General features: G+C 54.0%; 4 protein-coding genes across 4 annotated transcripts; 2 read left to right on the top strand and 2 right to left on the bottom strand.

Annotated features, from left to right (window-relative positions):
* Positions 1 to 632: 632 nt before the first annotated feature.
* On the bottom strand, positions 633 to 4,460 carry STEHIDRAFT_143593 (uncharacterized protein). The gene is made up of 7 exons (XM_007298632.1): positions 3,999 to 4,460; positions 3,380 to 3,931; positions 3,068 to 3,307; positions 2,208 to 3,008; positions 2,062 to 2,148; positions 1,134 to 2,008; positions 633 to 999 (listed from the first exon to the last, which is right to left on the bottom strand). The coding sequence occupies exons 1-7, from the start codon at positions 4,440 to 4,442 to the stop codon at positions 957 to 959; spliced, it is 3,042 nt and encodes a 1,013-aa protein (XP_007298694.1). The 5' UTR covers positions 4,443 to 4,460; the 3' UTR covers positions 633 to 956.
* Positions 4,461 to 4,606: 146 nt separating this feature from the next.
* STEHIDRAFT_88930 (phosphoglycerate mutase-like protein) lies at positions 4,607 to 5,991 on the bottom strand. The gene is made up of 9 exons (XM_007298196.1): positions 5,866 to 5,991; positions 5,774 to 5,798; positions 5,696 to 5,702; positions 5,558 to 5,639; positions 5,292 to 5,502; positions 5,178 to 5,238; positions 4,995 to 5,118; positions 4,914 to 4,942; positions 4,607 to 4,862 (listed from the first exon to the last, which is right to left on the bottom strand). The coding sequence occupies exons 1-9, from the start codon at positions 5,900 to 5,902 to the stop codon at positions 4,782 to 4,784; spliced, it is 657 nt and encodes a 218-aa protein (XP_007298258.1). The 5' UTR covers positions 5,903 to 5,991; the 3' UTR covers positions 4,607 to 4,781.
* Positions 5,992 to 6,456: 465 nt separating this feature from the next.
* On the top strand, positions 6,457 to 8,103 carry STEHIDRAFT_136156 (small GTPase rac1p). Its single transcript, XM_007298631.1, has 9 exons — positions 6,457 to 6,586; positions 6,685 to 6,816; positions 6,879 to 6,910; positions 6,972 to 7,010; positions 7,062 to 7,080; positions 7,134 to 7,315; positions 7,375 to 7,481; positions 7,536 to 7,669; positions 7,723 to 8,103. Exons 2-9 carry the CDS (start codon positions 6,801 to 6,803, stop codon positions 7,782 to 7,784), a joined length of 591 nt encoding a protein of 196 aa, XP_007298693.1. The 5' UTR covers positions 6,457 to 6,586; positions 6,685 to 6,800; the 3' UTR covers positions 7,785 to 8,103.
* A 777-nt stretch (positions 8,104 to 8,880) lies between these two features.
* Positions 8,881 to 12,444, top strand: STEHIDRAFT_127013 (uncharacterized protein; the record flags this gene model as incomplete). The annotated part of the gene is made up of 3 exons (XM_007298630.1): positions 8,881 to 10,771; positions 10,834 to 11,367; positions 11,420 to 12,444. 3 exons carry the CDS (start codon positions 8,881 to 8,883, stop codon positions 12,442 to 12,444), a joined length of 3,450 nt encoding a protein of 1,149 aa, XP_007298692.1.
* Between the last annotated feature and the right edge of the window lie 1,370 nt (positions 12,445 to 13,814).

The raw sequence follows: 13,814 nt of genomic DNA, 5'->3' as shown, positions 1-13,814 counted from the left end.
GCGGCGCTACCGAGCTTTCTCAGAATTCATCCAAAGCTCGTTCGAGTTTCATTCTTTGCTCTCAGCCTTGTTCGTCCTTCACCGCCTTTCTGGCAACTGTTTCGCCCTTGTCATTGGCTCGTCCGGTGTATGCAGCGCTCAAATTGGCTCTCAAACACTCTTCAGAATATTTACTGCCGACGAGCGGCCGCTGTCTATGTACCCAATGACGATTGGAGGATTGTGGGCCACACCGGTTCCGCCGCATTCATTCGCATATGATTCAGTTACCCACGCATACAACTCTATCACAGGTTTCTCGGGGAGGAAAATGCACCGCAAGACACTGCAAAAAATACCCTGATACTGACGCTGTCGCTCCATGCTAGCGGGACGAGCCTGAATGAGGAAAAATAAAATGTACAATATGATTCATTGACAGCGGCTGAGGCATGCGGAGGTCATGGTCTGCGGGACCAAGTCCGTTGTTCCATATATCTGCATGAGAGACAAGGAGTAGAAGGATGACCGACGAGTGGTCGCCCCCCGTCCCTTAACATTCAACCTGAACCTACGTGAGAATTAAGACTGGCTGACGCGGACACGGTTCTCGGAAGACGTTCGCAGGCGGGAGGGGAGAGAATACGAGCACGAGAACGGAGGAAGGCATGAATGAATGCAATTGTCGATGCATCTATTATGATGGCACTGATAGAGGTATGCATATTAATCCCGGGTATATCCATCCTGGAAAGTGTCGGTGCGAGAACATACAAGTAGTGGAATAAGAGCAAAAAGAATTGCGGGGCATATGGTGGGAATGATTGCAGAACAACATGAAACTAGGGAGAGAAATCGATTCATAATGGAAGAGGATAGAAGTTAAGGACTCTTGCTTTGCTGGCACGAGTCGATTAAGGTCACCGAGGGAGTGTGCAGTTTAGAGAGAGAAGGGGAAATGGTGTTCGAGACGATGATCACTGTGCTCCACCGGTGAGTCGATCGATGTCCTCCTTCAACCTGCAGAGGCACAACGAGGGTCAGTTCGACGTTACATGAAGGAAGGATCAAAGTCGAGGTTGAAAGTATATAGCCCGTGTGGTGGCGTAATGAACTGGAGAAGAAGAACACTCTGAATAAAAGCATGTACGCACCTTGTGATCTGGTCCTGATTTTCCTCATGATCTTGCTCCAGGTACCGAATCTCCATAGCCTTCCTTTCAACATCCTGCTCCAACTCGTCGGCCTTCGCAATCGCCTCCTCCACCTTCTCCTGCAACGCCTTCTTCTCCTTCTCATGCTCCGCCTCCATATCATGAAGCTTCAAGCTATGCGCCTCATACATCTTCTGCAACTCCTGCGGCGTGATCCCGGTCGCAGCCTGAGACTGACTATTGCGCTTCGGCGACGTCGTAGGCTCCGCCGACATCGTCGCCTTCAGCGTCGCCAGCTCGCCCTCCAGATCCGACAACCTGGAGACCAAATCCGACTTGTCGATGACGAGACTCTGAACCTCCGCTTCGTGCGCGGCGCGAAGCTTGGTCACCTCCTCCGCGCGACCCTCCGCAGCGGACTCGAGCTCCTTCGCGTGATTGTTGGACATCTCCTGCATCGACTCCTTCGTCATCGCGAAGGCCTCCTGAAGACCATTATACTCCTCCCTCGAGTTCGAAAGCTCCTTCTTCAGCTGCTCGATCTCAGCAGAGTACTCCGCCGAACCGGCACTCGCAGCAGAAGTCGTCGCCTCACGCGCCTTCTCGAGTTGTTCCTTGAGGGCCTCGACCTCCTGGAGAGAGGTCGTAAGGGCGGCCTTGGCTTTGGCGAGATCGTCGGCGGTGGCTTTGAGCTCCAAGGTCTGATGGGTGAACTGCTTCTCTGAGTTCTGAGCCTGTTCGGCGAGGGCGGCTTCGTGTTCGGCTTTGAGGCCCTCGACGGTGGTCTGGTGCGCGGCACGGAGCTGCTCGATGGAGGCTTGAGATTCTGCGCGGAGAGCTTGTAGGTCAAGTCCGTGAGCACCACCCGCCTCGTCCTATGGTAGAACATTAGTCAAGAAAAAGGTGTAGGAAAGAGGAATTTTACTACCTTAGCGCGCTCAAAAGCTTCCTGCAGCAATTTCTCGTGCTCAGCCTTGACTTCGTCTACCTTCGCTGCATACTTGGACTCTTGGCCCTGTGATAATACAAGGAATAAGTTTCGTACCCATGAGGGAGTGCGAATACAAGACATACCTCCAGCTCGGTAGTGATCTCCTTCAACTTCTCGTTCAAAGCGTCCTCACGACCTTGAGCCTCCTTCTCCACCTCTTCGACCTTAGCATTGTGCTCCGCCACCGCAGCCTCTGCAGCCGCCTTCGCCTCCTCCAAGGAAGCCTGAGCGGCCTCAAACTCGGCCTGCAGGGCCTTCAACTGATCGTCAAGCTTAGTCTGCTCCTCCTTCGCGGCGTTAGTAGCTTCTTCCAGTCGCTTCTCAGCGTCCTCAATGGCCGCAGCATGGGCCTCCTCCTTAGCCTTCAGATCCTGCACAGCGCTCTCCGTCGCAGCATTAGCAGCAGCCAACTCCTCCTCAAGCGTCTTGGTACGGGCGTTCAGCTTCGACTGTTCCTCCTCTGCGCCTTCCTGAGCTTCCTTCAACTCCAAAACTTCGACCTCGAGCTCTGACAATTTGTTCGAAGTTTCCTCCTTTTCCCGGTTGAGTTCGGCGAGTTCGGCGGAAAGAGCCTCAGCGCTGGCTGCCTTGCCCTCCAGCTCTTGGATCTTCGCGGTCGCATCCGCGAGAGCAGCATCGTGCGCGGCCTTCAGCTCAGTAACCTCATTCTGGATGGCGTCGAGGTCGGCCTTCGCCTTGAGTAGGGCCTCGCGATCGACTGCAGCAGACTCGACGAGAGCCTCAGATGCAGAACCGTTAGTGTTGCGGACGGCCTCGAGGTTCTCTTTGGCGGCGGTGACTTCGGACTCCATGGTCTCGAGCTGAGCTTGCAGAGTGGCGACGAGCTCTTGCTGGGTGCTGGCTGAGCCTTTGGCAAGTTCGAGCTGGGATACTGGTCAGCTACCTTCTGAACTACGTACAACGAATAAGGGAGCAAGTATACCTCTTGCTGGAGAACCTCGATCTTGGAAATCTCGGCCTGAAGCTTCTCAAGGATGTCCTTCGTCTCTGCCAATTCCGCCTCCGCAGTGGCCTTTGCCTGCTCGAGCTCCTCGACTTTGTGGGTCTGTTCTTCTGCTCCAGCGGTGGCCCCGTCGAGAGATGCCTTCAGCTTCTCCACTTCAGCCTCAAGTTCGCCGATGCGATCCGACTTCGTGCTCAAAGTCGCGTTCGCTTCGCTCAACTTCGATAGAGGGAAGAGAAACGGACTTAATACTCAAGAACAGAAAAGTATGCAGCATGATGAAGAGCACACCTTATGCTGAACATCCTCCAGCGCCTTATTCTCCCCCTTCACCTCCTTGATAGAAGAGATCGAACCAGCACCAGGAGTACGTATCCCCCTCGTCGCAGACGAAGCAGACGTCCTCGACGCCACACCCCCCGGACGCGTCGCCGGTGCCTTCTTAGGCGACACACCCTCCGAGACGGAAGCCCTCGGCCTCGGCGCATTCGTCGACGTCTTCAACGAAGCAGCGGACTCGGCGGGGGACGCAGCCGTCGTGCGCGCGGGAGCGGGCTTTGCGGTGGACGAGAGGGGGGCTCGGGAGGTGGGGGGCTTGGAGGGAGGTGCCATCGAGGTTCGACGGGTGGCTGTGGCCGTGCTGGGGGCGGCTTTAGGGGGTGGCATGGTGCTCTTCGGGGCGGAGACGGGGGCTTTCTTGGGAGCGGTTGTGGTGGTGGCGGTGGTGGTGCCCGCGGCGGGTTTAGCTGGGGCGGTGGAGGCGGTTGGGGAAGTTACCTTTGGCTTGTGTAGTTCGGGAGCTGCAGGTTTGACTGAACCGCCGAATTTACCAGAGTTTAAGATCTGGAGAGAGAATATGTTAGTTTATATGGAATGCAATCGAGAATACTTCGAGCAGACGTAAACATACCTTCCTGACAAGTGGACTGCCGACTTTTCCGGGAGCGGGGGGAGCGGTCTTCGTCGCCGTCTTGGGCTTCGTGGTATCGGCAGGCTTGAACGTGACACCGCCGTCTTTATCGTCGGAAGAAGGCATGGGAGCTAAGTCTGAGGTGGCATCAGACACAGCAGCCGGGGGAGGGTCAGAGTGAGCGGCGTCATCGTGATCATGACCGTTTGGCTGGTCGACGGCGTCTGGGGCCTCGCTGGCTACAGACGGCTCGTCTACTGTTGTGGTCGTGGTCTGTGCTTCGGCCACGCTGGAGTCCTCGTGTTCGTGTTCGTCCTGAGTGTCGGTGCCGTTTCCGGCTGGAGAGGATGGTTCCTCGGTCGCATCGTGGTTGTCGGCGACCTCTGGCATGGCAACGCTGTTGTCTTCCGTGGGGATGCTCGGGGGAGTCTCGACGTCGGTCATGGTGATAAGAGCAAGTGGGGCCGGTGACTGTGCAAGCGAGCGAAGAGGTGTAAAAGACAAGAGTTTCACAACACGTGGTGGCCTATACCATAGTCGCGTCCTTCCGAACCGCGTCGTTCGACGCGACAAGTTTGGGTGGCGCACACAACAGCGCTCCCCGAGAGCGTTGTACCAGTGTAGTAGACAAGGTACTACAAATTACAAATCTGTTTAATTGCGTGTATACAAGCAGGTATTCTATCAATTTCATTCTCAGGTTGTACTTCCATCACTTCTCACTCTATACAGTATACTTCTATTCGCCTATCATTTCAACGACGCCACAAAGGTCTTCGCAGATCATACCCCGGTAGCGTTCAGGTTCAGGGCGTTTAGCGCCGGTTCATCGAGGCTGTTATGGTTGTACGAGAGCACGGCGATCTATACGAAGGCATAAGCCTCCAAACAAGCAAGCAAGAAATATTCACTCACCCCCGCGGGCTCGACATTGAAGTGTGTACCTTGATTGATATTCAGTCCCAGTGTAGCGGATAGTGAACACAAGCAGCTAACCTAAACAGAGAGGGAACTCCACCCAGCGGGCGATAAGACAACGGTTGAAGTGGCCGTGGGCCACAATAACGACATCTCGTGTTCCTTTGCCCTCTTGCTTCCACTTCCGGTGGTACTCGCGTACCTAAAGGATCGTATGTCAATATACAGCGTCAATGAACCTTGGTATAAGAAAGTCCCGACATCAGCTATGACTCCATCGACTCGAGCTTGCATCTCTTCAGCGGACTCGCCACCAGGGCATCTGGACATTATTCGTCAGGAAGAACCAAGTCAGACGAGAGCGATGCGGCTCACCCGTCCGTCCAGATCTTCCAGCCTGGTTTCCTCTCCTGGATCTCCTTCGGCAACAGGCCTTCATAGTCTCCGTAATCCCACTCACGGCAGGTTTCTGTGATGATATGGTGGGGCTGTTCGTCGAGATGGCCGAACAGGAGATGGAAAGTCTTATGCGCTCGCTGTCTAGGCGAGACGAATACGCAGCAGAGATTGGTCGGATCGATGAGCTCTGCGGTCATAGAGTCAGTTTGGTACCAAAGTAGAATATCAAGCGTTGAACGCACTTCCGTGCCCAACCAAACCAGTGGCCTTGGTCAAGATCTGCTCTTCTCCTCGAGCAGTCAACGGAATGTCGGTTGTTCCGGTCTAAACGGGTGATGCTCGATGAAGACCTCCTGCACTAGTTCACTGAAGTGACGTACGTGTCTCCTACGTTCGTCCGATGGTAGACATCGGTCAGTCCACACTTTTTACTTTGGCAACGTCGAAACTGTGCCCACCCATTCAATGACCACTCAGTCTCACCTAGATGGGGTTTGGCGCCGTGTCAGTATCCTGGGCCTCTATGAGTGCAAGATCAAGATGGCCGAACCGTGGCGGATGAGGATCAATCTAGGCATGGGACTCATTGTTGCAAAATAAAAGTAGACGGAGAGATGTAGGTAGATCAGAGGATGCTGGAACAGAAAGTCAGATGCAAAAGAGGCCAAATATAAGGCTACAAAAAATCGGGCGGTGGTGGAGATGGTGCGAAAGATGTGTGTACTATTCGAGTTCACGCCGACCGCGTTATGCCGGCGGTTAGCGCGACATCGCTGACGATGTTCCACGTTTATCGCGAGGGACGCCACGAACATCCGGTACGCTGTGAGCCGTATATACCGCGCTTTCCATCGTCGAATTTTGGGAAGTTGAGAAGGTTGATATGTAGCACCATGGAGATGCGGCGAGAGGCGTTCCGTTATTTTATACATAGTGTTGAGTGTAGATATCTGCATTGGTAAGTACATGTTGGAGATGGCGATACGCAGTACAATGGAGCGACGAGGGGGAAAAGAGAAAAGGAAAAGAGAAAAGAGAGGGCCAAGATATTGAGGAAGCAACCGAGTGTAACGTCCCGGATCAATCGTTGCCCGCGTCAGCTGGGCTGCATTCGGACTGGCCTGGGGAGCGCTTGACGGTTGATACCACCATCTTCGACGTCGCCCTCCACCACGACCGCCCACTGCGACAAACGCATAGTCCACAACCTCTGTTTCTTCTGCGAACTTCAGCCTTTATAACGTCACTTCCTTTCTCGAGCCTTGCCCTAGGTCTGTCACGCGTCATTTCCCACAACAATAGCAACCTGGCTGACACCACCCTTGTTCCACCCCTCCTGCTCGTGTTTCGCCACTCTTCCTCCTTTTAGGTCTCCTCAGTTATAATCCGAGCGCTCTTTCAGTACGCTAGAACACCTACTCAGCAACTCAGCTGTCGCGACTAGGAGTCCACTCGCAGTGTAACAGAGTCGTTTGAAAGAACATCATGCAGGCAATTAAATGTTCGTGCTCCTTATTGTGGCCTCTCGTCATCTCGGACACGTTGTCCTGACCTACAGTATAGGTGTCGTTGTTGGTGATGGTGCTGTCGGAAAGGTAAACGTACCCTGTGAACGTCGTCGCACGTTCACTCGAGGCTTATCATTCTCGTTGCTAGACGTGTCTCCTCATCTCATATACCACAAACGCTTTCCCAGTACGTCCCTACCTTGCCCGATGCTCTTATCCTCTCTGATGTCGGCCACAGGGCGAATATATCCCCACAGGTCTGCATCGGTCGTCCGATATTCTATCTCGTGTGCTGATCCACTCGACGTAGTGTTCGATAACTACTCGGCTAATGTCATGGTTGATGGCAAGACGATCTCCCTCGGCTTGTGGGATACGGCCGGTCAAGAGGATTACGACCGTCTCCGGCCACTTTCATACCCTCAGACAGACGTGTTCTTAATCTGTTTCTCCCTCGTCAGCCCCCCAAGTTTCGAGAACGTAAAGACTAAGGTGCGTTTTGCTATCAGCAGCGTTAATTGCTCCGGCCATTACTCACCCATCATGCACAGTGGTTCCCCGAAATATCGCACCACGCACCTCAAACTTCAGTCGTGCTCGTCGGTACTAAGCTCGATCTCCGCGAAGATCCCAACACCATCGAGAAGCTCCGAGACCGGTAAGGATACCCCCAGATAGCGATCGTGGTCCGATATCTAAACAATTTCTCCAGTCGTATGGCTCCTATCCAGTACACACAGGGCGTTGGCATGGCGAAGGACATCGGAGCCGTCAAGTACTTGGAGTGTTCTGCTTTGACGCAAAAGGGCTTGAAGAACGTGTTCGACGAGGCCATTCGTGCAGTCTGTGCGTATGCCCATGCCTCTCCGTCATTTTTGCCTGTCTAACACTTTCCGCAGTGAACCCTCCTGAGCGAAAGAGCAAGGACAAGAGCAAGGGAGGCAAATGCATCGTCGCATGAGGTGGACGTGATCTGTCTCCTAATGCCATAAATTTACCCCCGCTTCCCCATCCTGCTGCGCATCCTAGCACCGAGTTGTGGCATATCATACCATCTATCCCTTTGCTCGACGTTTTACGACCATGACCCTCTACGGCCTTTTGTTGACGACACGCCCGGCCCCCGATTTGCTCGTCATGCCGATGGCCATTCGAATATTCTCTGTAGTGTCTTTTTCCATTTCCTCTCACGTTGGATTCCCTGATCTTTCCCTTTTCCGCACATACACTTTAGTTTGTTCTTCTCTTCGTCTATACTCGTTTCCCTCGTCTCCTCTTCCACCTCCTCAGCTTTCTTTATATCACGAATGAAACTGATCGCATTTGGATGTAAGACGCTGATACGGTGATCGTGAAACGCTGATACTGGGTGGACTTGTCTGAGGGTTATTTGGCTGGTTTGTGTGAGAGTTGAGGACATTGTGCCATTTGGGAGCTAGTTTGTGTGCCAAGACGGGCTATTTGTGCCTCTGTGCCTTCTTCGGTCTTTCTAAGTCGAAGGTTAACCCCAAAACCCACGAGCGGGTGCGAAGCGGGGCCGTCGGCTGCCCTATGGGGGTGAACCGAGGAACCGGGAGGACGGCGTCGAAAGCGGGCTCAATTGCTGAAGTTCGTTTGAGCTCGCGGACTCTCGCGAGCTCTTGCCAGTGCAGCAGTCGCTGTCGGCGCGTTCTCTTCCGTTCGTCGTCGTCGTCGTCCCTTTCGTTCTCTAGCCCGTCCGGCTACCCATACACTCGTTATCCACTCCCTTCCTTTGGCCTTTTTATAAACAGAATATACAGTGCTCACGCTAGGCACAACAGCGGTGCCTACACTCGTGCGTGATCATCAGGAGCTCTCACCATCTCACTCCCACTGATGCACCTTCTTTTTATGCACCTATCGCTTCTGTTCTCTAGCGACTGCCATTTAGCTCTAGCTTTGCTTTCGAAGGCTTATCGTATTTGCCTCGTTATGCTGGTAGACCTTGACAGTTCATTCTGTTGTTGATAAGGTACTTCCTCTCCATTTCCCCGCGGTTTCATGAGCTCATCCAGTCACTACGACCGTCTGTAGTTATGTCCGCCAGCGAGCAGCCATCCCCATCACCTACCAGTTCCCGACACCGTAACCATGCCTCACTTTATACGACTGCCTCAGGCATCGCAGATAGCGTCGTTAGTGCTAGTTCATTCGTCACCGGCGAATCCCTCCGTCTTTCCCGATTTCCACCTCCCCCTACCTCAATCCCACCGTCACCGATCGTGGATTATTCCAAGGGCGGACATAGCCCTACGACTCCCACCAGCAGAGACTTCGGCGGCTCTCCTTGGCCTTCTCCCTCCCGAGCCAATTCCTCACCTTCGATTCCCAGCCCCGTTCATGCTTCCAGTCCGCTCGCCCTCTACGGCAAAGACGCGCTACCCAGTCCAACGCAAGCCGGCCCATCGAATCCACCTCCTACTCCGAACCTCGGAGCCCTCCCTCCTGTTCCTCCATTTCGGTTCCCTCCCCCTCGTACGCCGCCAGAACGACCAGGTCAACGCGATAGAAGAGATATCACGGAACAGGTACCGTCTTCTCCCAAATCCCAAACCACACTGTCTCCCTACGACTGGCATGAAGGCTCCTCGAGCATCTCTGTCGACCCTTCCGAGGAACGCCTGCTGTCCACGGCGTTCATCACGAACCTGTTGGCCCCCGCGCACTCGGCGGGATCGAACGAACAACATAATCAGGAGCCTGGCACTCCCTCCGTCATATCCTCCAGCGGCCTTTCTGAGATCTCATATCCGCCACCATCAACGTACGGGCTGCGTAATCACAACAACTACACACCGTCTCCTCTCCACACCACCCACAAACATAACCCGGAAACTCTCCATGCCCCTCCACCCTCTTACGAGGCCGTCGACCAAAGTAGAATCTCACCATCGCCGTCAAATAACACTTTTGCTGATACAGATGGCGCACACTCCGACACTTACGAAGCCGATCCCCGAACAGTTCCGCGCCTGGCGAGGAAAGTGTCCCTGATCGGAATCACATCTGCGGAGTTGCAGCATCTGCCACCCCCTGAGCGTCGCGACAGTGCCTCTCCCTCGAGCGGCACGGGCTCCAACCCCTTCACGTTCGACAGTTCCGCCCCCTTGTTTCCTCGCGATGGCCAGCAGCAGAGACCGCTGTCGGCCCTGCACGAGGTCGAGCTGAGCTCGCGCGACAGTGGGATCGAGATGGATATCAGGACGCCGGAGATTCCGAACCCGCCAGCAAACACGCCCGGCTCGCGCTCGTTTCAGCAGAGTCGGGAACGGAGACAGTCGTCGCAGTCGAATAGGAGTACCACGGCGGCGTCGTTCATCTCGAGGTTATCGAATTCGGCTGTGGCGCAGCGGTCCGCACGAATGATGAGGCAGACGAGGGAAGCGTTTCGCGTTAAGCCTCTTCCCCCTGTTCCTACGATCGCGAATATCTCGGTCTCGCAGGAACAGAGCTATAGGCGGATGGACGATGCGGCGCCATTGCCACAGCTTGTGCAGCGTGCGGATATGTTGAACGATATGCTCGGCGAGGGTCGTCTTCCGCATCAGAGCGTGCTGTCGTACGATCCACGGACAGATACGTACCGTTCTGGAGGAGACCCGTACAAGTATGCGGACGATGCGAATGCGACGGCGTACGCTAGCGGAATGCGAAGATCTGCGGGCGGGAGGAAGAGGGCGAGTTTGGCGGGTCTGGATGCTGTGATCAATGCGTCAGGTGTGCCAAGTCCGTCGAAGGAGAAGGGTCTGTTCATGATCAATCGAATACCTCAATCTCGGAGAACGAAGATCTTGGTGTTTTCGGGGATCTTGGTGGCCTTGATTATCGTCGCCATCGTCGTCGGTGTTGTCGTCGGCCGGAAGAAGACAGATAGCGGTCTGCCGTCTTGTTCCTCCACGAATGTGACTGGGAGCAACTGCGACATCAGTACGTTGGACGAAGTGACGAGTATTTACTCATCATATCTGATTTTTTTTCCTCCCAATCAGATGCGACCTGCGTATGCACCTCGACCACCAGTTGCACGGCTTTGGCACAGAATATCGTTGAATTGACACCATCTATGAACACGTTGTTCGACGTCAACTACACCACAAACTCAGTGGCGGCCGTCATGTTCACAGCTTTTGGCTCGCCGGTTAACAGCGACTGCAGGCAACAAGCTATCATCGTCGACGTCGCCCCGGGCCTCAGTTCGTCGACTTACCCCAATCGGACGACATGGGCCCAAGCTGCACTCCTATGGAGCTTCGTACGATCGCAGAACACGACCGAAGTGGCCAAACTACAGGACTTTGTGCAGGGTGCAGATTGGTCCAGTCTGAGTTCCGGAGATGGACCGGTGTCTACCTCGTCGACCTTTGAGACGACGGTGCTCGGATACACCTTTGATTTTGCCGCGCAGACTGTTACACCGCCAGAAACGTCTTTTGAGGTCGATGGTCAACCTTCTAGCTCTCAGATCTCGCAGGTTTCCGATGTTGGAGAGTCTGTATTGGACCGAATGTATGCGTTTGCACATGGTGAGTCATTCTTTTACTTACCTTTTCTCCTGTTATTGACGTGACATGAAAGCTTCTTCGACTCAGCGTGCGACAGCCATGGCTTCGTACTGGGTATCAGAACTTCAGCAGGATGCATCTCAGTTTAGCCGATTTGTATCCCTCGTCAAGTCTGCGCCCATCCTCCTGCCCTTCGATGCCACTTCAGCCCCTGGTGGTCAGAACGTCAGCTCACTCCTCACCAACTCGACATCGGATCCTTTTCCGCCACCTCTTTCTTGCTATCCGGGCCTAACAACGGACCAAACGGAGTTGCTTAACTCCGTGGAGACCTCCGTATTCGGACTCGGGTTGGCATCTTCACAGTCAACCTTCGACAGCAGCTGCTATCCGAACAGACCAATATACGGCGTTCTGGATATCCTTCAACTTCGCCTTCCATTTCCTGACTCGACATTTAACGTGTCCAGGCAAGCTGCTGTGCTGAATAGTGACGTTTCTCCGCGGGCCATAGTGTATAGTGGCGGTCTACTTAGCGCACTCCCCGATGGTGCGGCGACCACCCCATCTTCATCTTCCCTCGATCCTCGCGAGTTCGGCACGGTCAACCATCTCAACCACATCCTCCTGAATTTCTTCGCCGCCATTCCGGACATCAACATCGCCCGAAGTCTTGCCAAATGGGTTCTCCAGGACTCTCCCATCCCTCCATCGAGTGACACAGTCCTCGGACAAAGCCTGGACTCAATACCGTTAATTGAAGTCGCCGTATTCGGGTCCGTCGTTCCCAGTGACGTTGCGTATGCCGTCTCGTCATTAGCGACCCCTACGGGGGATCTCTTTTTCGGCTCGGACGCGTCGCTTGCGCTTCGGGAATGGGCTATCGATGGGACGGGGACGAGGGTTGCGTGGACGGATTCTGCGCTGGCCTCGGAGATCGTCGACGACAATAGTCTCTCGAATGATCAATTCAACGCCGTGTGGGACCCCGCATTCGCTTTCTTCCACACGACCAACGACGCTGTCGTCAACGTGAGCAACATCACCAGTGGTTTCACTGGGGAGGGTTTGTTCACTCCTTCTATTTCCTCTTCTTGATTTGAATACGGAGCACCGGGCGGAATGTCACCTTTTTCTCTCTGTTCAGTGATCGTGTTCTTATTCGTTTTCTCTGTTATATTATGCTTATCTAGGTTCGGTGTGATTCCCCTTTGCTCTGCTTCGTTCTCGCTTGTGTTGGGACGATTTATCTTTTTTCTTTACTGTTTCGTTCTCTCGTACATGCTGTTCCCTGTTACCCACTGTACTCCGTTTCCATAGTTATGCTCCAATCTCTCGATGCGTTCCCCCCTCTCTCGCCACGCTTCCATCTCCGCGCAATCTCCCTCCTATCTATCCCATCCCATACCACATCACCAATACCAACACCCTCACCCTCACCCTCATCTTGTCACATTCATCCGTAGGCTGCCTGAATCCATAAGTAGATACGCACAAGTGACAATCAACCATGCACTCCAGTCCTTCTCCCTCCACATTGACACAGGTGCACATATCCTCAGTCCCATACCATCCATCGACCATCTCGGTCACCGTCCATCGCTATCGCAGACTTATAAGCTCCATAAGTAATACTGTACGTGCGCGACACTGTAAATGTGGCACGGCGCTCGTACGGTCAATTGTAGTTTACCGGGATCGATGCCCACACTTTTCAGTACCTGGACCATTCCTTGATCTTTCGTCGTTTCCTATATCAAACACCAGGATACCGCTACGATTATCGACCTTTGCTTGAAGTGGTTACTTCTACCACATGTCCATCGATCAGACTATGAAGGGTTCTGAATCACTGGACCAAGAAAGTAGGATCAACAGTTTTCGTGACGGGTCGTAAGTACTCGAAGCTTGAGGTCCAGGATCTCAAGGAACCAGATCGAAAGCGTGTGCCTCGTGCATGTTGAATGAAAGCTGACGAGAAAAGGTGGGGCCCAACTAGCAATTAGCAAGCGAACCTCCATTCATACGCATAGGCGCCGCCACCAGTGGCACGAAGATGGAATGGGGCTAGAGATAATGCGCTGACGACGTCTGTGCGTGTTTAATTAGGGCAAGTTCCTCGCCAGCTTGAGGATCGGCAAGACTATTTGATGAAAGAGCTTCATCTAGCCCCATCCGACCCCCTTGCTCCTTGCTTCTGGATTTTCTGCTCGTCGGTGTTGCTCAAGGTGGCGCCTAGCTCTGCTCAACTTGGCTCTACACAGCATCCTTGTCAGAAAGGATTTATAGTACCGCCGCACTAAAACCAACAGCAAGCAGACGCCCTTGCACCACGGCACCGCGACGCGCGACTTTAGATGGCGAAGTCAACGTCGGGCAAGGCTCGGGGAGAGTCGATCGCGGTGGCGAGCTCGAGTGGCCCCGGGAGCGCTGCTCAGCAGAACTTCTTGAGACGAAACCAAGTGGGT

Source organism: Stereum hirsutum, assembly GCF_000264905.1.
Source record: "Stereum hirsutum FP-91666 SS1 unplaced genomic scaffold STEHIscaffold_1, whole genome shotgun sequence".
Lineage (NCBI taxonomy): Eukaryota > Fungi > Basidiomycota > Agaricomycetes > Russulales > Stereaceae > Stereum > Stereum hirsutum.
This window is presented reverse-complemented; position numbering and strand designations above follow the sequence as displayed.

Coding starts and splice junctions, on each gene's coding strand:
- STEHIDRAFT_143593 (XM_007298632.1), bottom strand. CDS start 4,442: ATGACCGACGTCGAGACTCCCCCGAGCATCCCCACGGAAGACAACAGC. Junction 3,932..3,998: donor GCAGTCCACTTGTCAGGAAG/GTATGTTTACGT, acceptor TTCTCTCTCCAG/ATCTTAAACTCTGGTAAATT. Junction 3,308..3,379: donor TGGAGGATGTTCAGCATAAG/GTGTGCTCTTCA, acceptor CCTCTATCGAAG/TTGAGCGAAGCGAACGCGAC.
- STEHIDRAFT_88930 (XM_007298196.1), bottom strand. CDS start 5,902: ATGAGTCCCATGCCTAGATTGATCCTCATCCGCCACG. Junction 5,799..5,865: donor ATTGATCCTCATCCGCCACG/GTTCGGCCATCT, acceptor AACCCCATCTAG/GTGAGACTGAGTGGTCATTG. Junction 5,119..5,177: donor TCGATGGAGTCATAGCTGAT/GTCGGGACTTTC, acceptor ACGATCCTTTAG/GTACGCGAGTACCACCGGAA.
- STEHIDRAFT_136156 (XM_007298631.1), top strand. Junction 7,316..7,374: donor TCGAGAACGTAAAGACTAAG/GTGCGTTTTGCT, acceptor CATCATGCACAG/TGGTTCCCCGAAATATCGCA. Junction 7,670..7,722: donor CGAGGCCATTCGTGCAGTCT/GTGCGTATGCCC, acceptor CACTTTCCGCAG/TGAACCCTCCTGAGCGAAAG.